This window comes from Syngnathus leptorhynchus, chromosome 3 (genome assembly GCF_054491065.1).
Source record: "Syngnathus leptorhynchus isolate UIUO chromosome 3, UIUO_Slep, whole genome shotgun sequence".
Lineage (NCBI taxonomy): Eukaryota > Metazoa > Chordata > Actinopteri > Syngnathiformes > Syngnathidae > Syngnathus > Syngnathus leptorhynchus.
The window spans coordinates 14,793,709-14,820,934 of record NC_141197.1 but is presented as its reverse complement, the minus strand read 5'-3'; the positions used below and the strand labels follow the sequence as shown (position 1 = coordinate 14,820,934).

Below are 27,226 nucleotides of genomic sequence, written 5' to 3'. Positions count from 1 at the left end.
TTCATATAACATGTTTAAGTATTTTGTTTTGCTTTGATGTTTGTATTGTGGGGGTTTTATTTGTGGTGTGGGTGATAAAGGTAATTATTTTTTCCTGAGGGTCTCAATTTCAAGTAGGGCATTCATTTGCTCAAATGGACAGCACACCAGCGAAAAAAATGATAGGCCAGATTGAAGGCCACCGTTTTAGGGAATCTGCAAGATTCACAGAAGGTATACGATGGAATAAAGCTTTATGTTTCTTTGATAAACACAAAGTAGATTAGCAACCGGGTGGTGTTTATGAAAGAAATATTTCGAGCTTGGTTCATACCCAAACAAAAGTGTTTAGAAAATGACATAAAACTGAAGCGAAAAAGCCAACAGTTTTTTTCTTCATACAAAAACAGATGAGCACCCTTTCAGCCTTGTAGTATTCATAAATATTATCCAGTTAAATTCTAGTTAGTTGGTAAAAGGTTGTTTTAATGTACTGTACCGGAAAATGTTTCTTCTGTCACAGCTGGCAATTGAAAGAAAATGCGCACAAATGTTTTACGTACATGTTTTCTTTAAAATAGCTACTACATTAAGGAAATGTAACCAAACCATCAGTTCGGCGTGAGGCACAAAAAATATAAAAATGGGACACGTTTAAAAGCGCAGGTCTGCTTGCTTTGCTTGATTTAATTCATCCATCTGTAGCGCTTTGTCCAGCGTGAGCGACATACGTGGGAACCCAAAGTGACATTGACATACTCTAGAATGTACACTTTAGCAATAGCATGTGGTCAAGGCAAAATGAGATTAAAAAATTACAAACAATACAAATGTGAGGTGACACAGGCGAAATACAGAGAACACTAGAAAACAGTTGAGATTTGTTGAGATAAAGAACATAATGATTACACAGGCTACAGTTGTACTCACAGTTTAGACCTGTAGGAATAAACACACAATTATACATTGCAACTCATTATTGATGTCATTTGGACAAGAAGATAAAATGTGATTATAAATGTAAGGGTAAACTATGGGTTATAGAGCTATAGATATGAGTATTGCTTGATTTTAACAATCATATCCATACCACGCAATGTAAAGCATGTAACCCCAAAAGGTGTGATGTAAAGAAAAGTCACTCTTATGTCAATAAAAATGAACAATTATGTGGCGATACACGCTTTCATTGCACAGCGAGAATATTTGCGTGACTGTTCACAAGACAGACATTCAAACGCTAAACAATGTAGGCAGATTTCCTCTATAATTCACCTTTCCCCAAGACCCCGCCCACCTCAGCGAGCATTCCTTCAAAGGTCACATCCAACTTTCAATGTGATGAAAGGAAATCCTGCAAAATAAAAGTGAATTGCTGCATTGCCTAATGACCGAGACGTTGGACAATGACATTAAGGCGCGACACGTTGTGGCTCAAGCTACCAAACGCTGTTTACTGATACAATCATTCAGAAAGTTAGCTTAGCTAGCTAGGCCTCATGTTATTAATGTAACCTTAGCGATTTGGTTACTGTGCTACATTATTTTGCCAAATTCAGCTCATGACAGACAGCAATGATTATGTGTACAGTCGCATAACTTTACCCAATTGCCTTTTGCACATTATCTTCATTCGAGTTGTGACTTCTGTACTGCACTCTGATAAGCTAGTCTGCATTTCTGGGGCGTGGCTTAGCGAAAAGGTGAATTGTACACGTAATCTGCTCTCCACAGCAGCTACATACACATCTCCAGCTTCTTCTTCCGGGACATTCAATGACTTGCACTTTTCAACTCTCAATGCAACACACACACACACGCACACACACTCACTATGCTCGGTACGGTTACCGCCTGACACCTGTGTCACAACACTCACATTACCCATTGCCCATAGCGGCATAAACAAATCCAAAAATATCAAAAAACAGGCAAATCGTAACGTCACATAAATTCAATAAAACCCAAAGGAACAACAGAGGCCGTATAAATGTTGTGCTTCTTTAATTTCGTTACATGGAGTCCTTCAGCATCCCCGCTTATAATTAAACTTTGCTTATATGTAATATATAATGATGAATGTACACGTACATATAATCCACGCTGAGTTTACTTTCTCCGTGGTGAGCAAAGAGGCTACCACGAGCGGCCTCTTCCTCTACCTCTCTTTCTGTCAGTTCATTCATTCGGTTTTCACTTAGTATAAGCCGTCCCTGTCGCTCAGCAGCTCGGCCGGTGACGAAGGTCAGCAGAAGGAAAAATTCACCCACATTATCTGTCTCGGTCGCCAGCTCGGCGGAATCCCTCGTGCTTTTCCCTCAGGTAATCTTTGGTAAGAGTGTCCGACACTTTGGTGTGTCTCGGGGAGAGAGAAAGGGGGTGTGGAGGAGGGAAGAAGGGGGTCATAAATGTAGGCTAACTATAAAGACGAGGAGACACTTGACATGAATATTATGAAATCTAATGGGCTAATAGAGGAGGTGTTTGGCTTAAATACATGATAATATGTTATAGTGTGTCATTGGAGCAAAGTGTTTAAATAAAGTAAAAAGCTGCGTTTGCACAGATCATGGATGCAAGGAGGACAAAAGGCGAGTGGGGGGGAAGAAGTCTGGGAGTCGGGTCGAGAGAAGAAGTAAGAGCGCGAGTCAGGGCAGTGTCTGTCAGCACAGACAGAAGGTGGCGCTGTAGTCAACCGCTCATCATCTGCAGAACAGGGCGACGACGCAAGAGAGGACAATGGTCATCCATCTGGCTAATGGAAGCGCCTGTGAGCCGCCGATCAGAACTAAGAAAGAGAAGAGCCATTGAATGAGGTCATCTTTACGACTAAAACCATGAAATTTTGAATGCAAAACGTCTGTTTACTTCTTTGTGGATAAGAAGACTAATGTTTGAGCGAGGGACAACAAGAAAATGGACCGCTGTGACAAAGTACCGTATATTCCGGACTATAAGGCGCACGGGACTATAAGGCGCACCTTCAATAAATGGCCCATTTTAACACTGTCGGCTTTTGAGAAAATTTGGTTTTTGGGTGCGCCTTATAGGCCGGAAAATACGGTAAGCTAATTCAGCTATACCTTTACCACTTATCTTGTAGGAAAGATATATTTCAGTGTGTAAGTGCACAAAATATTATTTTTAGTCTAACTATGTCATTGTTGACTCATTTGTGAAAAGATCGGAACCACCAAGATGAGACGAAAAGACGGTCAAAAATTATTTTGTTGGACTATACATATATATATTACTCCGTTGTTTTGATTAATCCATTAGATAGACACTATGTTACGTATGTCTTGAAGATTATTAAAAAGTTCTTCTCACTTTTCTGAACACTTTGTTATTCCTTGTGTTTAGCTCACCAAGTGCATTACATTGGCAGACAGACGATTTTGTGTCTTACAGCGAACGCTCAGCCGCCCGCCCGCCTGCCTGATAATTACCCATCTGCCTGCACGGAGTGTTCCCACTCGCGCACAACCTGCAGGACAACCTCATACAAGTCTGAAGCGCTCAAGAGCTTTCCCCTTCCTGTTTACACCATCATCCATTATTCAAAGCATCCGCCAGTGTCTTTACGCACACATATGTGCCACATCTCACATTAGCGGGTATGCGAGCAGGCACACATGGCAAGCTGTGGGTTTGAAGAGCTAAAAAAAACCATGAGTGTTAATAATTCACTTTCTCTGTTTTGTTGCTTTTCCCGGGCTTTCGTGTTACGAGCCAAGCTGGCTGTGAACGTGTTCTCGCACATTATATGTTTTCACAATGACCTCGCAGCCAAATAACAAATGGTCATGAGTCACCTTCACATTTATCTGTCACTCCATAAATAAAGCATGACTCAGTATTGGCAGACAATCAATGTGAATAGCCAGGTATGGACTTTTATTATGCTCCACTATGTAGTAAATAACAGCAGCACACCTTTGAGGGGACTGGATGTATCCCGTGTCACCAAACTTAAAGATAGGTCAACAATAGCTCTGCTATTTATTATTATTATCATCATTATTATTAATGCATTAATTTGCATGGCATTTTAGTAGTTCTCATATATTTTATTTAGAAAAATTATTTTTTTTAGTTACTCATGATTGTGTTCTTATTTTTAGCTGCTCTTGCATGATTTTTCATGTAATTCATGTTTACGTCTGAAAAACAGTTCCAATCTATCTTACCTGTCTTACCTGCGCTGGCCATAGTGTTTTGCTGTTTGCATTTGCCGATCATGATAGACACGTCATCGATAGCAATGTCGCCTTCGTAGTTCTTCCCTCTAATTCCTTCAAAAACAATCTGGAAAAGACAAAATGAGACAAAGGGGTGTGAGTAAATACTGAAAATGGCAAATTGTTTCAAGGAAACACATAGTATGAAACTCTACTCTGATTGAATGGACATGACAGGTGGGGTCCCTCAAGGGTCAGTCCTAAGACCCTTTTTGTTCAAATTCCATGTTGGATCAAATTATTGAGAATGTGAATGTTGGCTATCATGGTAATGCGGATGGCTTGCGGCTACCTCTATATTTAACTAAGTCGCCAAACGACAACAGTTCAATGAATGTGTGTCACTATCAAAAACAAATGAATTACAGGATGAACCAACGTTTTTGAATTTGGGAATCGGATCATAAATCCAACAATCGTCCAATGTATACGAGCAATCTTCTTTTATGCAACCACAACAACAAACACGTAAATACAACAAAGAGACTCATTTACAAACTTTCAGGCGACTTTCCCATTTCAGGCAGCAGCCATCTGGTTTTGACTGACAGTCTAATTACTGTGGTGTGCCGAGGCTCCAAAAGCCCATCGCACCCAGCTAATCAAAAGCGGAGCATATTCTGCCTGGAATATACCGGGGGAGTGCAAACAAACAAGGAAGCTACTTTGCTGGGGTAGAGTAACAATAATGCCACAACTATAGCAGATACTGCCAAAAGTTTGCTTGTATAAACATGACAAGTAATCTTGTCCGGGGAAAAATAGTGATATAATGGCATGCACATATATATTAAGAAAAAAACATACGCAGTGAAAATCTTCCTTGTCAAACAAAATATTGCATTTTTTCTACTAATTGCAGGGCATAATAAAGTAAATTACCATGATGGCAGGCTTTTTTTTTTATACTTGGTAGGCTCTAAAATTAAAAGTACTCTATTATACCTCTTCTGTAACGGTCAATGCGAAGGCTATGCATTATCTATGAACGACCTTCATCTGCTGTGTAAATGCGTGTTCTTATGACAACATGGCTGCATGCATCAGTGCACTTGCAAACATGTTTGCTCAAAACACGTCAAAGTTGAGCTTGTTGCATAATTAAAGACAAGGCAAAAATAATTGGGCGATGCAAATCCAGAGATTAACAAGTGACCTTGACAACACAAGCACAGTTTCCTTGAGCCTGTATGGAACACAAATAAGATGCATAGCAAATTGCATAAAAGATAAAAGAACAGTATCTTGAAACATAATTCATGCTGCTTTATCTGAGGGGTCTTTGTCACTTTGTTTGCAAAGTCAACTTTTGAATTCCGTTTTTTGACTGTTCCACAAAGAATTTTGTTTGTAAATAAACAATCCAAAGAATGCAACTTAAATATAGTATAAACTTGTATGTTGTAGTCAGGCATCTTCAAAAGGTGAGAAGCTTCATTAGTATTTATTTAATTGATATCCCCTTTATACTTCTGTGACAGTTAAGAATGTTATTTCAGCCTGGACCATGAAGTTTTATAATAGTTTGTATTTCCTATTGGGAAATATGTCACGCAGCAACACAGAATGGATTGTGTTTCACTCCCCCCCCCCCCCCCCCTTTTCTGGAATAATAAGGAAGAGGGAAAAAAAAAAGAGAAAATATAGACAGGTAAATGTGAATAGCAATCCTTAATGTAAGAATCTGTTGACTCTGTTTTTCTTCAAAAGACGACGATTAAAAAGTAAACTTTGTCAGCTATGTCAGGTCAAACAGCTTCTACTGTAAATAGATCTAAAAATGGGGTTACGGGTCACAGAAGGTTGCTGCTGTCCTTACTATACCTGATATATAACGCTGACATTCACCAGTAATTACATACCCTACTTTGTGACACGTGTAAGATGCACTCACTTTTAAGTCCTTGTCGAAGAAGCGTGTCAGCGAGGGACTCGACTGCGTGTTTGAGTGTGTGACTCCGGGATCAAAGCGGCTCCAGTAAAGCTTCCAAGCCGGCGCTACGAATGTGTCGCTTTGTAACCTTTACCGCTGCCATTGATGTGCGGTTCGCGTACGAAAGGGGACGCGGCCTCAAGGGACGCTACTGCAGGAGAGTGTGACTTGAGATAAAAAAATAAATAACAACTACCCAGGTAGCAAACTCTGCACGGAACACAAGATGGCCCCTGGGTAGTCTACGCTGGAGCAAGTGGGGACACGCTCTTATTATACAATACAATACAATGGAGATATGTACATAGAAGTTCTTGACCTGATTAAACAACTGGCATGGAGGCCAGTAGCTTGAACTAAATCCATTTCAGACAGGATGCTGATTGGCACGCTTGTAGGCGTGAGACAGATGGCGCTTTGTTGGAACAATAACAAGCCATTGCCGCAGATCTGCTGACTGACAATGCGAGGCAATTTTGAAATGTGCACGCCAAGCTAAATTCAAAATAAGAAAACATTGTTTTGGTTACACGTCTCCCCTGAAGGTGCAATAAAGACAAAATTAAGAACAACAACAAAAAAAAGATCATAAAATGACTATTTTCATTTTCTGAATTTACATCATGTTTCTGTTCGCAGCAGTGAACAATTTGAATATTTTCACAGCGGTTGCGTTTGGCCGAGCTCTTGTTTTGGAGGGACAGGAAGCGAGGCAGACCCTCAAAGACATTCACTTTTGTTGGCAGTGGCAACAAAGCGAGGGAGAGCTGCTGAGACGAGTGGCAGCACCTCAAAGGCCTCGGGCGTTTGCAGTCAGTACGCTGCACACAGGACGGAAAAAGTTTGCCTTCTCTACGGAGACACTTTTGACATGAAACAAACATCCATGGGAGGCCGCATGTGCTGACACAGATAACATTTGCTTAAAACTCACAACTCTTAGGAGGATTCTGAGATAGATTTGACAATTGTTCTGACTTTTGAGAAAGGTGATTAAGTGAAAAAAGGTAAAACCAGTAAAAAATATATATTTTGGAGACTTTTCTTACATCTTAAAAGTTAAGATGTCACTACATGGTCTTCCAAGCCATGACTGACTCAACAACTGGTGATAAATGCCATTTTCACAGGTGAAGATCATGTGATCACTTCAACAAGAACAGGTTAACACGGGTCACACGCAGTGCCTGAACTCAACACTACTGACATTTAACATTTACCTGACTTCCCAAAAAGATCAAGCGAGCAGTCGCACACCAACACGCGTGTGGAAACTTAAAAGGGCAACTTCTCGAAGTTTATATGTTAATGTCAGTGTACTTGTCACGGTGAGCAAGAAAAGCCGGTGTTGTTTCTTCGGTCGTGTCCCCGGGCGTACCTCAAATACACTACAGGCAGGGGCTTGTTATTTTTCAACTTCTCATTCTAATTTATGCAAAGTGGCTGGACTGGCATTTGCTAAAAAAAAAACAACAACAACACAATACAAGCATTTTTTGAAAGTTGAAAACAAATCCAACATTCAATTAATGAAGTGTATCGTGTCATGGTGAAGCAATAACGGCATTGGGGACCGGATTTTGGAAAACTGCAGAGAATAACTTATTCTGCTCTTTGTCTCTCGTGGATATTGTGTGCATAGGCCTAAACTATGACCCGGTCATATTTGTGCGGGATTTTTGGAGTCTGGTCCAGGAATGCAGACTTACTGGCACCATCATCAGCAAGAGACAGTAAGAAGACTGCATAGAATCGGTAAAGCAGACTGACGGGTCATAGATCATCCAGCAGACCTTATGTACGTGCGGCCGAGCAAAGGGGAGCGCGGGGGTATACGTTTTTGGGCTCGAGAAGACAAAGGGACTCGACATTTTGTTGGGGCGAGAGACACTTCATTCTCGGTTGAATAAAATCTTTTCCCAATCAGTCGTGTGTCACTTATGTTTTCCTTCCCCGAGCCAGCCACCTTTCCACCACCTGCTTTTGAAGACCAGCAGACCACCGATGAAAATCCACCACAATATCAAAATAGCAACAATAGAAAATGAATGCAATTTATTTTGGAAATATTGCATTACAGTATGGACCCACAAAAAGTCTGAGGAAAAAAGAATGGAGTGAGGTTCATTCAACTGAGTAGGTTTTCATTTTTCAGTGAAAAATACTTCTTTGTGTTTATATATTAGAATAATGTAATAGGATTTTTTTTTTATTTCATGAAACAAACAATTGAAGAATCCAAAACCATATAAAAAATATTTACCAACATTATTGATTGATGGATAGACAATAAAACCAATTCAGATCTGTAGGAAATTACATTTTGAGTCTAGAAAGGCAAAAGGGCAAACCAGCCTTTACAAAGCAATCCTTTGCTATATCAAAACCAAAAATGAAACATCAACCAGTTCATTCGTGTATTTCCCTTTGTCAACCTCAGACAGATTAATCATTATCGATCAGAACAAACGCTCACCGCCGACAGGGTGGGAAGGAGCGACAATGTAGGAGGAAGACACGGAGCTACCGGAGGCGCTCTTAATCAGGGCAAAAAATCCAGAACAGAGCGAGAGAGAGAGAAAACGATGGAGGAATGAAACGGTCGAGAGAGAAATGGGATTCACCCTGCGGCTGCTGATACATAACAAAGTTTTAAGAAGGAGGGAAAAAGTGTGACAGGGAGGCCCAACGCAAAAAAAAAAAAAAAGTCATTTATCAGCTCACCTCAGATGGCCTGTGCCACATTCACGGCACTCACCGTACTTTGTGTCCGTATACGTTCAATAACTTAAGTCTTTCGATATCTCGGGGCATTGCTTTAAAAGCTTTCAAAAAATGGCATTATAAATTCATGAGGCTATAAGAAACAACTCGATTAATTCCGCAAGAGTCAAATGTCAAGTGTTATTTGTTTGCGCGTGTAGTTTGGGGGGCATTAATAATTTATCACTCCATATTTGAATATCTTTAAGGAAATATCAATAGAGGGTCATTAGTCTTGTAGATGACATTTAGGAGGAAGTTTCACACATGATCAGCTTCTGGAGATTTTTTTTTTTACATCTTTAGGTGACCATGACTAATTTGTATTCTTCCTGTGAGTTGAGCTCAAACATTGAACGTCACAAACTCCGACAATAAGCGCACGAGTCGCTTGCATAAAGAAGTGAATGTTTTATTGCAGTTCATTAAGAACCACGTTGAGTTTGTTTGCCCCTTGGCCTGCTACCGGTCCACCTTCATTATAAGACAAGCTTTGTACATGAGCCGAATTCCTAATGCAGCCGGTCAGTTGTTTCGCTCAATGAGACATTCCAATCGAGTTTTCCAATTTTGCTATTGTACAAATGTGAACAGCGTCATAACAGTATCAAAGTAAAGATTTTTAGCCCAATAGCATAATTAGGAATGTTATGCTATTAAATCACCAGATTACAATAATGATAAATGGTAAAGCGTATTTATATTTGGATTAGTTGTATATTATTCAAGATCTAGTTTACAGCGCTTCATTATTGCTATGAGAGCTAGAAATCACGTATCGGTTGCCAAGGGGACAACGCTTCTTTCGCACGCATCTCTCTCATCCATCTTACTTTACGAGTCTCGATATGATGAATATTTTAAGATGCAGTAATCACTTCATTGAAGCTGCATATATATGTGCCACATGTTTCCCCCCCCCCCCCCTTCTTTGTCACACATGCTTTCTCATATTCCAGATTGCTGTCAGTTTTACTGTGTGGTTTGTCCAAACCAGCATGTGCTGCTTTGGTAAATTTCCAAACACTATTTTAAAATTTTACAAGCTGACTCGTGGACATACATGATACCACAATCAAAACGCTACACAATTTTTAATGCACCCGAGTCCGACTTGGAAGACGCATCCTATGGGGAAGGTGGAGCGATTTGATATTAAAGCACAGGCATTGCTTTATGAATATTCATCATCAGGTTGGCCATATGTCCCACAATAATGATATGATATGCACTCCAAAAAGGCTATCAATATAAAATGTTGCCTCTAAAATTGTTCAAAAAAATACATGACGTGAAATGAATGTATTTTATCTGCAAGGTGTTCTCAATGCATTAGAAATGAACTTGCGCTTGTGTGTTTACTGAAGGTGCTCATTACATTGCTCAATCAATACATCGCCGAGACTGCCTAACATCCCCCGAGGAGTGTACCTCTGCCCGTTCACTATTTTACACGTATCCCAATGTTCCCCATCCAAATGAAAGAAGCACATTGCTGCAGAAACAAAGTTAATGAAGGGCTCACGCACCCCCCAGCGTAGGTCTTCAGTCTACATTCATCATGGATTCGATTTCCCCCATGCACGCGCACACAGAGAGACTCAGGAATCATTACAGCACAACTTGCAGGCATCCCCTGCACATAAATAAACATGCTAATTGACCTGTCATTGCTAATTGCTGCGGGGGATAGGAGACTGCTGCTGCTGTGTGTGTGTGTGTGTGTGTGTGTGTGTGTGTGTGTGTGTGTGTGTGTGTATGCAAATGTAATTGGATCTAACATGGTACTTACGCAGGTGAATGTTTTTTTTTTTTTTTCAAAAACAGATGTTTGATTAAACAATGTGTGTGTGATTATTGTTTTCCTTTTTTAGTGATGACTAAGTACCCAGACAGTCAGCACTGTGTCGCACCGCAGAACCAGACAGAGAAAAAGACAAAAAATCTAAAATAGACTGGTACAAAGCAAGAGGGGAAAAAACAACAAATTAGTTCGCTGTCGCTACTTTTCACACCAATGAGTTGGAAACTTACTCAGCCTAATGCAAAGAAGCAAAGAGTGATCTGGCTAGATGGATTCAAAAGGTTTTCTGTCCTGACTTCTTAAAGTCATCTAGATATGAATACCATGAAAATAAAAGCTGCAATTCAGATTTTTTTTGTCTGATATTCATCAAAGCCAAATTTCTTTAGTATACAAAAAAAAATCAAAGGAATTAACCTTGTTGTTCCAAAACTTTTGAAGGGCACTAAATTCAAATATTGAATTAAACTTTTTGACACAAAACATCTCATACCAAAACCTGTGGATGTAATTATGTGTTTCTAATTCAGGGGAATATACAGTACTTGATATTTATCTTTGTCGTATGTATAAAGGTATAATTGAAAAATAATATGATCAGCCAAGCTGTTGTGTACATCACATTTTTGTCTGCAAAACAAGCGTTAAAACCTTGTTTTCCGCCCGGAGTACAGCACATCCACGATGAGGCAACTAATTCTTGGGCAGGCTTGTTGCTGAGATTCAGCAAAAAAAAAAAGCAGCTGAATGTTCACTCAAAGAACCTCGCTGATCAATACGGACCTCTATCCAAAAATATCAAACTGCTTGAAAACAATTCACTGGCAATATCAAAACTTAAAGTTAATGTAGACGTGTGACATTATTCGAATTGTTTTGATCAAAATTGGTTTAACAAACTATACGGATTCCATTGGGCAAAGAAAATTCATTTCAAAAGCTACACTTTTGGCACAGGCACCAACAGGACAGATGCTTTGAGATTTATTTTTACCACATTGCAATAAACAAATTCAATAATCTTGTCTGCAATTAGCCACTCACCGACATTTATTTGCATTTCCAAGAAAGACTAAACAGGTAGAATTGCGTCAACTGCATGTGCAAGTAAACTTCTGTGAGCTCATAATTACACTTTTACAAATTTTATTCACCCCTTTTTCTGCACCACAATTTCCTATGAAAATGGATCAAATTCCCAAAAAAGTTTGAGGCTTGATTCTTTGCTGAATTCCTTTTACTCCAAGCAGCCCCCAGAGTGTTCACCCCCTCCCCACCTCTTTTCTATCCGAGCTGCATAGAAGACTTCCCTCTTGGGAAATATGCAGATGAGAGGAATCCTTCAGTAGATGAAATCTCCCAAAGATAAGAGAGTTGACAAGAAAAGCAAGAAATACCATGTAATACCATGGAAATAAAAGCCTCATGAACTCTTTATTTTTGTTGTTATCTTCATGGACCAGCAAACTCACAGTAGGCCGTGGGCCTGATCCAGTTTGACAGAGACAATCAACAAATAGTATTGAGGTCTCTACTGCGGATGACTGGGTCACAAATTCGGGTCAAGTCATGGCTTTGCATGCAACATACGTAGGTGTAATAATAATGAAAATAAAAATAATAAATATATAAACATAAATATTGTTTTCAGCAAATGATACATGACCCTGACGTGGATAATTTTTTTTCTCATATTTCCTCTTCTTCCAAACATACAACACAATAATTACTTTATGCTCCTTATAGCTGTTTTTTTTGGGGGGGGGAATGATGAAACACACACTGTAAGATATTGTTCTCATTGCGCTCTTACCTGAAATGGTCCACTGGGACTGATGTCAAAGTACGCTTTCTTCCAGTCTGGGCCCTGATGACCTGATTTGGTCCACAACATGGAATCCACGGAGGCAATGCTCCTCACTTTTAAAAGAACATTGAGAGTGCCTGTAAAAGGGAATTGCAGATTTAGAAAAGCTGATTAAATACATTCATTGAACATAGCGCATAATACCATAACATTCAATCAAGCTCCAGCTACAATGATCTCAATAGATTGTGATTGTTTACATGTAACATATTCTCCCTGTGCTTTTTGTTTTTATTTTTAAACGTCTTTCTTTCTTTCTTTCTTGATTTATTTACTGGTACTCTGTCTTATATCCACATCCCCAAAATAAATATAACTGAAGATTCTAAAGTGTGAATGTGTTGTTTGTCCATTCTCTATGTGCCTTGTGATTGGCTATGATGAGTCAAGAGAGTAAAAGTGCCTCGGATCCAAAACCGCCTCTGGGCTCTAGCTCACGCATGACCCAAGTGAGGACAAGGATGGCACATCAGATTGTAATCTTTTGGCTTTGACATCGAACTCCAAAGGCTTGAAACCTTTTAAGATTTTGAACCATGGCTGATTTCCACCCACTTATTGAACCCATCTCATTGTAATGTGTGCTGACCATTCCACCGGGCATAATTAAACCGTATCGTAAAAGATTCCATCAGATAAACAAAACATTAACAGTTGAACATTAGTGCCTTTCAAGCAACTCGACTGGAGCACAATCTATACTTTAGCTTTTTACCTTTTTGCCAAACGTGAATTTGAATATACTGCCAACTCTGTTTAATATTATGCCACAAATATTTGGGCGATTGAACGGCCATCCTACCATCCATCCATCCATCCATCCATCCATCCATCCATCCATCCATCCATCCATCCATCCATCTTCTTCCGCTTATCTGGGGTCGGGTCGCGGGGGCAGCAGCTTTAGGAGGGACTCCCAGACTCTCCTCAACCACTTCATCCAGCTCATACCGGGGGATCCCAAGGCATTCCCAGGCCATCTGAGAGACATAGTCTGGGTCGTCCCCGGGGTCTCCTACCGGTGGGACATGCCCAGAACACCTTCCCAGGGAGGCGTCCAGGAGGCATCCTGATGAGATGCCCGAGCCACCTCATCTGGCTCCTCGCAACGTGGAGGAGTTATTCACTTGCGATATAAAACAACCTCCCCGAGGGCCTATAAACAAGCTCGGAGTACAGCTTCTCGAACTCTCTTAGGTCTCAAAGTTGAAAGAACTATTCATCTTGTTAAGCATTCTCAGACTGCTCTCAAGTGCAATATTAACCAACATCCAGCCTCTTAACACATGCCTAGGCAGCACTGCTAAGATATTTTATGTGTTTCAATTTGGTAGGAGGTTTTTTTTTTTTGCTAGAAAATTCATCACTCCATATGCCCACAAAATGTTCAACCGACTCTCAAGGGTGATATTTGTTTTGGAGGTAATGTGACTCGAGAATTGAAATAATTAAGCTAGTAAGTAATTAACATTTTAGTCTGTCGCAGGGGATGCGCGCCAAGGATAAGTGTACTGTAAATGACACCAAAATCTTTTTGGATTACGACTGGAAGATTAAAAAAAAAAAAAAAAAACTTTTTAAACACACTGGAATGCTTTTAATTAAAACCTCAACAGAGGATCATTTAAATAACTGTTCATTTGTTTTCCATCACCGTGCACTCAAAACAATCCAACCGTTCCAAATCGGCTTGCCAGTGGCTTGGTCCAAAAAAAAAACAGCCAAACTAAACCTCGAGCACAGAAACATGAGCAAATGGTGTTTACGTGCTGCTAAGAGTGAAGAATTGCATTAGGTGACTCAAACTATTCATGGCACCCTCACCCAATACGGACTTTCATGTTCCACATAGTGTTTCGCAACGCAAAACTCAGAACATACGGTATAAGTGCCTTTTTCAATAGCCTTCATGTACTTTCTCTTGAAAACGGCTCGAGTGTGTACGCATCGCTAACGGTGCTTTTGTGTCATCTGACTGTGTGCGAACATCAATGCGCTGATGGCCTTTTCGGCAGCTCATTCTGCTCAAGCCTTTTTACACCACCTTGCATCTCTAACAAAGCCTTTCAAGCTTTTTTGAAAGCTTTATAACATTTTTTTCTGAAACACTGCTTCACTCGTTCTTCCTCTTCCATTCTCATTTTCCTAACATCCAGTTCTACTCTTTTTGCTGTGGTAGCCGCCCCTTACCTCCTTCTTTATTATGGCGAAGGAACACACGTTGCGATGAGACGGTTGTAGCGTGAGCTCGGCCGGAGGAAGGCAATTAAAGTTAACAAATTGTAAACGAATGGGAGAACAACAGCATGGATGAAAGGGGATCTTGTAGAGAAGCTTGGCGTGAACTGCTAACAGATTGTTGTAATTGTAAGCAAGCACAAGGTGACAGATGTTGCCTTGCTGCAAAGCACCGCCATCAGGGATGAGAACTTTGAGCCTTAGAGAAAATTGCCCTGTTTCTCGGAGAATTTACTACCTTTGTAAACAGTCCCTTTTTGTGTTTCGGTCATCAATCCTAAAGTATTCCTATATACGCTCGCTCAGCTTTCTGTGCTTGGTGGAGGTAAGATCCCAGCAAAAAAATGATGAACTTGATTTATTGAAATTTTAGAGATATAACTGGAAATGTCAAATAAAGGGTTTCTGAGAAAAGCAAAACAAAATCAAATTTTTAAAAATGTTCCCAAACGCAAAAGGATTTTTTTATGCTAAATATTTCTCATAATTAACATTTACAACTATTGACTATGACTATTTACCAACTCGAATCATCTAAATAACACAAATTGCAAAAGGAAGTGGTTTTTAAATTAACAAGTGGTGTGTGTGTGTGTCTTAGGTTGTGCAGGCTCTGAGCTGAATGCCTTGTAGCTGTGTGACAGAGCATATTATGATGAACAGCTTGGCCAAGTGACTGAGTCTATGGCACCATTGCCATAAATCACACACCCACTGCCCACTTCAAAAACAAACACACACAAAGGCACAAGTGGAAACATACAAAGACCTGCCACCCCCGGGTTTGTCTACACGTCAAGCTCTGTGGCTCACAAACAGAAGTTGAGAGTTGGACAGAAGCACGAAGATCTGAGAACTTTCACTTCTGAACCCCCACAATGAAAAGAAGTCCAAAAAGTAAAAACTCAAGCGCATGTCAAATGTTGGAATTTGAGTGTGATCTTATTTGAAAATGAAAACTGACTGTCCTAATGGAAAAGTATCTACAGACTTTTGAGGAGCTTTTTTAAAGGCCATTTTGATTAAATTTAAGACCTTGCATTCACTAAATGTGACCGTTTGGAATGAGTCTTACGAGAGTGAATTTAAAAACTCTACAGATCCCTTTAAAAAATGTTGTGATATAAAAAAAAATAGAGCAGAGCAGAGCAGAGCAAAGGCTGTTTTATTTTTAGCATTAATGCACCTTAATATTATTTGTCGAGAATAAAAAAACGAAAGTCTGCATCACGGGCCTTGAGGTATCCATGTATTATTCTCCTCTCATTCACTCACCAATGTGTTTGCCCTTCATGTGGTAGAAGAAGGAGACACAGTAAGGGACTCTGCCAGATCCCTTGGGGCCCCTGACCGTGGTCACATTAAAAAGCGGAGAGAGCAGACGAGCCTTGTCCCCTGGAACTCGTGGCCGCGATGCTTCGATGTACATGTAGTAGCCTGTAAAAAAAAAAAAAAAAGTGACATTCAGAGATCCATACAGCAGCGTGTAACTGCAAATTAAATTCATTCCCCTTTCCTCACCCTCTTTGGTTCCGCTGCGATCCGTCTCCGGGCCTGTATTGGCGGACCTCCTTGGATTCTGGGTCAGGTGATTTTGTCGCGTCCAGTCAAAAACGTCACTTCGGTCTTGTGAAAAACCACAAATCCTCTCATCCTCAAAGCCACACACGTGGTCTGGTGCGTGAATGAGGAAAAGCAACTGTTTTAGATTGGGGATACATTTATGATAATCCAACATCATTTTTTTTTTTTTACAGGCAATGTGGGAAGTCTGAAGTGTAAATATCTTAACATTTCAACAAAATATGATATTATTTCTACAACTATCAAATGTTTCTTGTCATATAATTTTCTCTGGTGGTTTTTACTTCAAACAAACAAACAAACAAACAAACAAACAAACAAACAAACAAACAAACAAAAAATAAATAAATAAACAACCAAGTTGGCATTTTGCAACATGGCAACTGCCTTGCTTGAATCCGTCTGACATATTGGATGGGTTTATGAAAAGAACTCCAACCTCCAAGTGACTTAACTAGAAGGAGAGTTAAATGAAAAAGCCTTCTGTGTGCCCGACTGTTTTGTATCTTGGGATGTTCATGGGTTAAAAATCAATACTTTCTAGCAGTCAGCCAAGAAAAAGAATCAGTGTCTGACCTGGATTACCATCAAATAATGTTGCCGTTTTTTTTTGGTCGCTGTTTTTAATTCAAACTGCTGACCCAACTCCCACCCAGGCTCATGTACGTGTACGCTGACGCACTGTGTGACTTTTTGGGTTTTTCTTTGTGAAGTTGGACTGGAGCCAAGTGGAGTTTATCAACTGATCTGGACAGGGAATGCTCCTAGAATGCCACTACATGCAGGAAATGTGCAACTTTAAAAAAAGAAGGGTAACATGTTTGGAACTGAAAGCCTTTGCAGACGTCGGACATCATAGAATTTTAACTTTACAAAAAATTTGGTTCAAAAGCCAAGAATCTACAAAAAAAAGAGAATTGTGATTCTTCGCATTCCAAAATATTTTTGAGAGTGAGTCCTATAAATATTACTTTGATTTCATAACTGTCTTTACAACTGTTTTTGAGATAATCCGTTTTTATTTTTTTCTATTGTAAATGACACCAATGAAGATTTACTAACCCTAACCCTGACAACCTCAGTCAAATGAAGAAGAATACTGAGGTGGAAACTTTGCAAAGCTGGAGTTCTCACACTTGTCTGCCTGGTATTAAAATTCAGAAGTTACAAATTATCTTTTAAAAAAAATTATAATTCAACAGGCAATTTCAATGACCTCATCCAAAACTGAGCCCCATGAGTGGATCTCCTTCACACAGCGAGATGGCATCTTAATTCTTCCAAAAGAGTTTTCTTTGGTTTTTTTATGTGCTGTATATCCATTCGCAAGGTGTCAACGATGATAACCTGAAGACTGTGCTGTCCTAAGAGATCAAATTATTTTTACTCGCCCCGGGCACTGAACACCCACCCACCCTGTGGCGCTGTGTTTTAGATGTTAACAACCAAGGAATCTCTCCCACTTTCAGCTGTCCATTTACACTCTGGCATAACCTGAAACTCCCCACACACCAAAAAAGCAATTTAGATTCAGTATTTTTACCTGTGTTTAAATAATGACAAAAAGGGAGCTTAACATCTTCAAATGCAAGTGTAATAAAATTCATAAATAATAAGTCAGCCCAGCCTATTGATATTTGGCCAATTAATTGTACCCTATAGTTGCCAATTAGATTCTTCGTGTGCATATGGGATCCGTTGTTGATCACTAATCAAATTCTACATAATCAACAGTATATTTAATCAATAAAATCATCGGACTCGTGTTTACTATATCTGCTACTCTGCATAAGTGAATGCCATCTGTGTTGGAATTTGTTTCGAGGGGGTAATTTATTACTATTCACACCCTGCTCCGCGACACCCACTCGATTTGCACCATTGTTCTCACAGTCTGTTTGTTCCAATGTGCGGTTGTATTTTAATTTCATCGTCCTGGCAGAGCTGAGTGACACCAGTGCCAGACAAATGCTGCATGTCGCTGACTGAAGAGGACAGAGAACATTTGGCGGGCTGATGAAGACGAATGACTGAAAAGATTTTACAAAAAGAACGATTCGAGACGCACAACCTTAAAAGAGATGTAGGTTGAATGCTGCGTTAAAAAAAAAAAAACGGGGAAAAGGACAGATTGGATGAGTTTATGAGATTCGACCACAGGAGAAAAGTATGGAAGGTAAACAAAAAATATGGCTGACAAACATAATAAGATTGTGTTTGTTTGTGGAGAGACAATCTGGCTCTCAGCAGTCTGGGAAAACAAACTTTTTTTTCTTTTGCCAATTAGTTGAAGGCTGTGGCATTATCTTAAGACAAATAAACACGTCCTTAAATTGGTTACTTTCATTTTCATCTGCAATATTCAGTACTTGGACCAAATCAAGCTAATGATGCAAACGATACTTTGTATGATCTTTCCAAACAGGTGATACAAATGACCGCCAGCATAATTTTCAAGCAATCGATCATTCGAGTAAAACTAGTTTTTTTTTTTTAACGTCTCAGTAACAATAGTATCATTTCTTTTATAAAATGTGTCAAACGCATCATTCCAAATTATAACGCCCAACAGTTTCAACAGTTTATAGATTTATGAAGATCTAAAAAGAGCCTTTCATTGAATTTGTTCATGTTTACTGAAATCAAAACCTATTTTAATAAAAAAAAAAAAACATCTTAATAGGTCTAGTTACACTTTATGATAGGACCTTTTGGCTATCATCTGTTCCAGACATTTAGAATATCAAAAATACAGTTTGTAATTTTCATATGCTTCTCATAACACATACCCTCTTCCCTAAAGCAACCAAATCTGATCATCACAAGACTTTACAAATCTCTCTTGACAGTTCTGGGGGCCATAAAACAAATTGGCTTTTCGGTGTAAAAGTGAAGAAAAAAAATGCGCTGCTAATTTTACCACCCTGTCATCAATCATTTGACAGCAACAAGTTTAGAAGAAGATGAATTTAGAAGATGGAAGCGGAGTGAGAGAACTCACCTGTGGATCTTGGGTAGGTGTACGCTGTAAGAAAACGAAGCACTGGTTAACATGTTGACTCTCTAAGCACAACAATCAAGAAAGTAAAACCTCTAAAGTCAAACAATTATGCACCGATGTTTTTTTAATTGTCAATCCATGAAAAAAACATTGTGTTCAATAACTTCAGTATCCATTGAATCTATTAATGGATCACTCACGCTCTGAGTACTGGATGGTGCGACTGACGTATTCCCCCTTGCTCAACATGGTGATGGCGGCCAATCGGACCTCATAGGAAAGAGGTATTCTCAAGTCAGGAATGACATAAGACATCAGCACCCCATTCTCGGGCTCCTTGTCCTTTAGTTCGATGTGGTCCGACATCAATTTCTGCTTGTTCTGAATCAAACACACACACAAGTATACAAAGAGAGAACCGGAACTCTGATATAATGCACGAGAAAAAAGTTACTAGCGAGTACAAATAAATTCCCAAAGTGCAAAAATACAACAAATAGAATCACAAATACAACAAATGTGCTTGAGACGCAGATATAATGAAAGATACACTCGAAGGATTCCGACTGCACTACAGCTGGAATAACTTCATCCCCAAAACTCAATTCCCCTCTCTGCTACCTTTGGGCATATTTTGCTGTCTTCTCAAATCCTTTCCTTCCAAATACTATAATTTCAAGAATTGTACCAGAGCACCCAGATATGAGAACAGACCCATCATCGGTTGTGGTATCTCCCAGCCATGCTGACGGCTCCTTGCGGATAAAACTGATCAGTTAATGAGGATACAAGGTTAAGCAGGACATTTGTTCTAAATCTCCACCAGTCCAATATAATAAGATTAGAGCAACACTGATTGGAGCTTGACAGATATTGTGCAGTGGATAACCGCTAATGGTATCGTATTGATCTGCATATCCTCATATGATTTCACAAGTATGAGTCAACTCTAAGCGTTTTACCGGCATGCTTCTGAGACGTGAGGTTTTAATGAGATCATGTTTAATAAAAGAAAACTGACACAATTTGGTGCTACATGAAAAAAATATATATATTATATGAGGTACTATTTAAAAATATTAAAATATTCAAGATAACTATTTTATTTATTTTGATTATGAGAAATAACAAATTTAATTAAGATATGAAATTTAATTTATTTGCATTTTGCTACAGAAATGAACTGCTGTAGTGGTTGGATACTGTGCTTCATTCATCACTTGACTTCTTAGACCTCACTCGATCCAGCACTAAAACAAAGCCAAGTGGAAAAAATGCTAATTTAGTGCAGTTGTAATCTTGTAATATTGAACCCAAAAAAGTTTGTGTATTTTGTTGACACCATTTTAAATTGACAATGCGTTAGCTGTGTTAGTCCACCTCTGTAGCAAAGGCTCCATTAGCTGTGTATCTGCCGCTGATCTGAGCTACTTAAAGACCTGACAGCCCGCTACCTCTAATGTATTAGGTCAGCCACTCGACCATGACACGCTGCTACACCTACAGCATGCAATTATCAGATAATGCATGCAACAGAAGTGTGTGTGTACGTGCATTTGTGTGTCTCAAACATCTGACAGTGACTTAACACAGTGGCCAACAGACATGGACATTGTGAAATACAGACAGTGGGTGCACTGCACATTGTCTGCTACATACTGGTCTGCAATAAATGTTTGATCATGTTAGTTTTCTGACAACAACCTGCTGTAATAAAATATACAGAAGAGCCTATCCTTCACATATATCCTGCAAACTGTGCTCACATGCCAGAAACTGCATATGCCCACACTGTCATACAGTAATTATATCAATATACAGCCAGCTAACACTCATTAATCAACATTTAGGTTGCCACATTATTGCAAGAGTTACGCCCCATGTAAAAATTCAAGCATCACATAAACACAGTGTGCATAATGATGCGCAACATAAGAGAAAAGGGGAGCTGTGCGCATGTAATATGCATTAAGGATGTGGTAAGTGGGAGAGATGAGTCACTGATGCAATGAGCAAAGAGTAAAGGTCTGTTTGTATGCATATCGTTTTCAGCCATGAAAACAGACATAAAAGATTGTATATGTCACAAAATGGATGCGGCCTTTTTGAGTCAACAACTGTTTCCATCCGGAGCTCCACTCTCCATTATGGAACTTCTCTGAGTTCTTAAAGCATTTTAATGGCTCCGATTTGGACCATCTACCAGCAAGTGTTCTCTACAGACTTCTTGCCTCACTTGATACAGACCTGCTCAATTCAATTTCCCAAAATTTCCACAAGATTCACACAGTATTTTCTTTCGTAAAGATATGCCAAGTGATGAGCAAAAGAGTGTAAGATGGTGCAGGCATACACACAATGAAAAAAGTCAATTATGCATGTGAACTAACTACGGATTGAGAACATGAGAGGAGGCGGCCACTTCAAATAATAATGAGTGTGAGGTTAACTATTCTCTCATGCTCTATTAATGGATCTTTTTCAAGACTTGATCCAGCAGTCCGCTGCTATAAGCCATGTGGACGTAAAGTCATTGTTGGTGTACTGTATGCTGTATGCTTATTACTTTTAATTCATCATGATGTATTTTGCTTTTTTTGTCATTTCTCATATGTATGATAATGGAAGGTGTGCGTGTCGTGACACAATCTGGGTCTTATTTTTGTGCCCGGTGCAAGTCTAGCAAAAAAGTTTTCGAAATTCACCAAAAAAGCCTAAACAAATACACTTTTTGTTCAACTTTTATTAACACTTCAGACAAGAAGAAGCTAACACGTGACGTTCAAAAGTAAATCAATTCTCCAGTAAAGACATCTGCTCCACGTCTGATATGAGCACTTGTGTGTTACCGTCTCAACGTGTCCCCCGGGAGCCCCACATCTTCGGGCATGTGCTAAAAAGATGGAGTGCTGAGGCGTTAAGAGGATGAGCCGGGGAAAGTGTAGCCGGAATAGATGGCTTGTGAAATGGATATGGTATTACTTTTCAATGTTCTGCCCCCTCGAGTTAATAGTAGAAGGGACCGTTGAGATATCATGTTTTTCTTGTCATTTCCATTTTATTTCTCCCCTTTCAATACTGTCCACATTTTTTCTTTTTTGCTTCTGTCTTCATTTGCACTAAACATATACGCCGTTCATTGTAAAAGAAACATTCTGAAGAAAATGCCATTGAGTCGATTGCATCGTAGTACGTTATTCCAAGGTAACAGTATTTTACCCAACAATTGGTTTTGACTACTAATTAAATTCAATGAACATCTGAACACCATATAACATCCAGAAGAGCTGCAGGCTTATAAGTGGGCAATAAAATGAATAAAAAGGATTCTTGTGCGCGGTTTATCAATTTTTTCCTAATCAGAGCACAAAGCGCAGCGATCAAGGGGAAAGGTCTGAGGCATACAATGAAATTGAAATCTCAATGAAGGACACAGCTAATTCTCCTCCTCTCTTTAGAGCCGTCCTTCATTTGGCTAGCAACCTGGTATAAAAAGAAAATAATTAACTATTCAGCTGCACAAAAGCAAGCTGGCATTGTCTGCACTCTGGTTTGCATGAACGCATACACACGCATACTCTGAAAAAAAAGCAGTCTAGAATTGAGGGGCTCACTTGAGACGAAAAAGAAAATAACTTTTTCCATATAGCCATTTTTTTTTATATATTATGTTGCAATATTGGTGCTGTTCACTCACTTCTCATAATACGGACTTTATTTATATTTAGCCAGTCTGTGTTTTGTACTTCATGTAATGTTACATGCTAGACCTTGGTATGAAATGAGCTGTCAGGTGAAAATAAAGTCACTGACAGTTGAGAGCCTCAGAAGAGAGGCCATCAAAAAGAAGAGGTGCATGGTACCATTATTCATTCAGTCTCAGTCCCCAATTGATTAACTACACATTTACTCACCCTCCCAGAGCTCTTCAAGGCTCTCGGTTACTTTGCACGCACACTTCACCACATACAGATGCGTTATCCCGTGCTTCACAAAACAAGTAAATCTCAGAGTGTGTGTATTTGGATTATAGTACCTTCACCCAAAGACTTTGTATACTGGTTTTGGACCAAGACATGGCACATTCATACAGCAACCAATCACAACTATGGACACAATTCCAACCCAGAATTGTGACATAAACCACAAGCTCCAACTTTCAACTCGTTCCGCAGGTTCCTTCAGTGCATACTTGCGCTTGACTTTACCTTAAGAACATGAATCGAGTAGCCGATGATACGATCTGTGGCCTCTGGGTCTTTCTGGGTCCACTGCAGGTTGTAAGAATAGTTGTTCCCTTTCAGAATCCTCACCGGGTTGGGCGTGTCAAAGTAGAATTCAACCTCGTAAGGTTGTGCTGGGGAGCATTGCAAGGAAAGAAACCATTTTTCTTGTTTATATACCAGTTCCACCAACACATTCAATTCCATAATTTCTTCATTTTATTTGAGTGTTTGCTGCCACATCATTGTGAATTTGTTTTGTTTACTCACCAGAAACCTGGAATCTACATGTAGATGTTCCTGCAGTATTGCTGACTCTGCACTCATAAGATCCATTATTGGTCGGCTCCAGTTTGAATCTCAGCTGAGGGGTTTCCCTCAAGTCCGGCATGGGCATCCGGACCAATTCGCCGTTGCGGTACCAGCGGAAGTCCGTGATACGTGTCGGGTTGCCGCGTAGGACCGAACACCTGAGGGTCACCATCTGAGAGTTCTTTGCACGTATGTCCTGATACACTGGGTCCAGAATGGGAGGATCTGTGAAGACAATTTTGGTCAATTAACCTTTCCTCATGTATTCAAAGATCTAAATTCTTGATAATACCCAATATTACCAAGATATTCAGAATTTTCAGGAAGGGCCTACCCGTCTCTCTTGCTAACTTGTGCTAACAAGCCACAATTAACCTACCTGCAGCCTTCCCTGCCTTTGTGGCTAATGACTGACTAGCCGCTGTTGCCCCGAGGTTAACGAAGACACAACGCAGATAAATTAGTCCACCACGAATCACCAGGCACCTCTTTCACCCTCGGCTAATCATGTGCGTCGTAGACATGCCTGCTAATGATGGTATTGCCCTATTAACGGCAATGAGATTGCGTGTTCGGGGTCCCAAAGGCGAGGCAGCGTAGCTATAGTACATTATGAGTCGCGTTTATCAGATGCAGGTGTAATTATGGTCTAATCTACGTAATGAGCAGAACAGTCTGATGGGAGATGCAAAGACCAGTGAAAACACCGAAATACAAGACAACTTTTTGCTGTTGGACATTTTATAATGGCCACTTGTTCAAAGTGGTATACATATACATAATGTAGTGTGAAGCTGAAGGTTGGCTGAGCGGTGAAGGGTCGTCTTGTAATGCTGTGCGCTGATTAGTCACATAACCTGATGCCGTTTATAGGCACATACAGAATGCATGCTGATGTCTGACTTTGGTAACACGAGTCAAGGACACAGCGCAGGTAAACTGTGAAAAGAAGAATTAGGACTTGAAGACCCTTATGTGATCCATTTTTAGTTCTTAACACAGCGTAACAAAGGTGTCTATGCCCTTTGGGGCAATTAAGCATGACCCTTTGGCCACAGGTGGCATTTTAAATCACTCCTCCCAGGCTATCATGAAATATAGTACCCTAGATACATTCTCTTTTTGAAAACATGGAAGATATGTGCTTGGATTTTTCTTTATTAGTCTTCCGATCCACTATGGCTTGTGTTACACTTCGGTCCTTTCTACATTCAAGGTATTTGAGATCTTTGGAAACTATGCCATCATCGAACCTTTGTATCTCTTGAAAAGCTAAATATGTCCGTGACATCTCACTAACTCTTTCAAAAGCTCTCAGGCATCTCTATTTTGGTTTGTTTGCCACCCGTCCTTGTGACACATCGCAATGTTTCGTCTGATCTGAAGAGCGCAACAAATGTAAACGAAGGTTTCGTTGAATGCAAATAGATTCCTCCGCGGTGACAGCAAAATGGACCAAGCCTAACATTTACAATAAACAAAGTAGAAATCAATTTAGAGAAGGAGTTGGTGTGCAGATACAGCAGGGAGGAATGACAGGTAGGGCGAAAGCAACAATGAGGAAGACGAATGACGTGGAAAGTGCAGCGTGAAAGTGAGCGAGGTCGATGATTGAATATGAGCGAAAGGATGGGGAGATGGAAAGACCGGACCAGACAGAGGGTGAGAGAGGGAGAGGCTCCTCCCTTTGTCATCTGATTGATGATGATGAGAATGGCAATGAGGAAGAACAGCCAAGTGGGATGGAAAGAAGAAGAATAGCATGCAAAGAAAATAGAGTAGAGGGGGACGAGTGTGCCAAGACTGCATAGCTACTTAATCGCGTCTGCCATAAAAATCATGCCATCTTTCCCTCACATCAATTAACAATGCGAAATGGACAAACAAAAAAGCCCGCATTTAATGAAGTACAAATTAAGGATGGTGTGAAATGTAGACCCATCTGTTTTCCAACACGTTCCTGAGTTGTTGCTGTGTTATCAACCCTCCTGTTCCATTGCCATAACCTGACAATAACACTTTTTTTTTTAAACTTCGCACATCACCATTCATCTCATCACCTTCCCAAATGCTCCTTTTCCATTTCATCCTCGCTCTTGAACCTGTTTTTGGTCCACACACTCTATCCGTGTGTCTCATCTCTGTGTTTCTCTCTGCACCCAGAGTGGGGTGGCCACCTGGTCCATTAATCAGACTTGGCCGGTGTGGACAGCGCGGCTCACACAGTGTTGTTGCCCTTCCGCCCGGCTTGCATTAGCAAACCCTGTAAATCCTTGCGGAGGAAAGGAGCACAATGGAATCCGGTTATTTAAACTGCTTCATTCTGCTTCGGGTATATCATATAAATTATATCTTGGCCTTTGGGTTCCTCAAAGAGAATAATAATATTTGATCTTTTCTTTTTATATCGGGTACATTTAACTATACTCTAGACTACTTCAGTTACAGCACCTCAAGGATTTAGCTGATTTAAATAATTAAAGGACAATAAAACAGACGGGAGGAATGATAAAGGCAGCCTCAAACCAAAGGGACGGGGATTCTCTTCTTCAGTGGGTGTTAAGTCAGAGGGGTGCCAAATAGATTTGGAAATAATTTCATACTGACAATAAACTGTTGTTTTAACTCTGGCACAAGTTTTATTTCTCCAAGAGAATTTTTGATTGGAAAGTATACTCACTTATAAGGCAATATCACCAAAAATACCATGATGATATCACGGGACCAAACATTGCCCAGGGCTCAAAAAGTTGAACAGGCCCAAGGTGCTCCTGTTATGGAGCTAAAAAACAGATTTCTTGTGTGAAAATATTCACTTTAATACTCACATTGCACATTGAGCTGGACCTGCAGCTCTCGCCTTTTGATGTTGAGACCGTTGTAAGGAGCAGTCTGGCAGCGGTAAGCCCCCATCATGTCGCGGCTTATGTTTCTCAGCCTCAAGCGGCCATCGGGCGTCTCTACCACAGCCTTCCCAGAAGGCATCAGCAGGTCCTTTTCCACGCGGGACCATAAGATTGGTGGTCGTGGTTTGCCATCCACTAAGCACACCAGCTCAGCTGTCCCGCCTTCTCGTGCGGTAACCACCTGACCGCTCGGAAGGACCATCAGAATTGGGGGCGAAACTAGGAGAGAAGATGCAAAAGAATGAACATTCATTAATAGACATTTTATAGTGGCTTAGGGCTTAGTATGCAAGGCAGTGGTTAGGATCCGTGAGGCTAAGAGGTGAACGTTGTAAAACCCACAGATGGTGTCTGACAGTTAAACTTGAATGAGAG

At 40.1% G+C, this 27,226-nt stretch overlaps 1 protein-coding gene across 7 annotated transcripts in view; it reads right to left on the bottom strand.

Moving 5' to 3' along the window:
• Positions 1–444: 444 nt before the first annotated feature.
• The window catches only part of mdga1 (MAM domain containing glycosylphosphatidylinositol anchor 1), a 96,633-nt gene continuing 69,851 nt past the window's right edge, over positions 445–27,226 (bottom strand). For 6 of the 7 annotated variants that reach the window (XM_085907383.1, XM_085907385.1, XM_085907384.1 and 3 more), the window contains 10 exons: positions 26,774–27,070; positions 23,904–24,170; positions 23,619–23,767; positions 19,611–19,791; positions 19,411–19,434; positions 16,347–16,499; positions 16,101–16,262; positions 12,534–12,664; positions 4,170–4,287; positions 445–2,767 (listed from right to left, as the gene is read on the bottom strand). In XM_085907383.1, coding sequence (XP_085763509.1) covers positions 2,682–2,767; positions 4,170–4,287; positions 12,534–12,664; positions 16,101–16,262; positions 16,347–16,499; positions 19,411–19,434; positions 19,611–19,791; positions 23,619–23,767; positions 23,904–24,170; positions 26,774–27,070 — 1,568 coding nt within the window. In that variant the 3' untranslated portion in view covers positions 445–2,681. The remainder of the gene's footprint in view (positions 2,768–4,169; positions 4,288–12,533; positions 12,665–16,100; positions 16,263–16,346; positions 16,500–19,410; positions 19,435–19,610; positions 19,792–23,618; positions 23,768–23,903; positions 24,171–26,773; positions 27,071–27,226) is intronic. The other variant, XM_085907382.1, reaches the window with a different exon arrangement.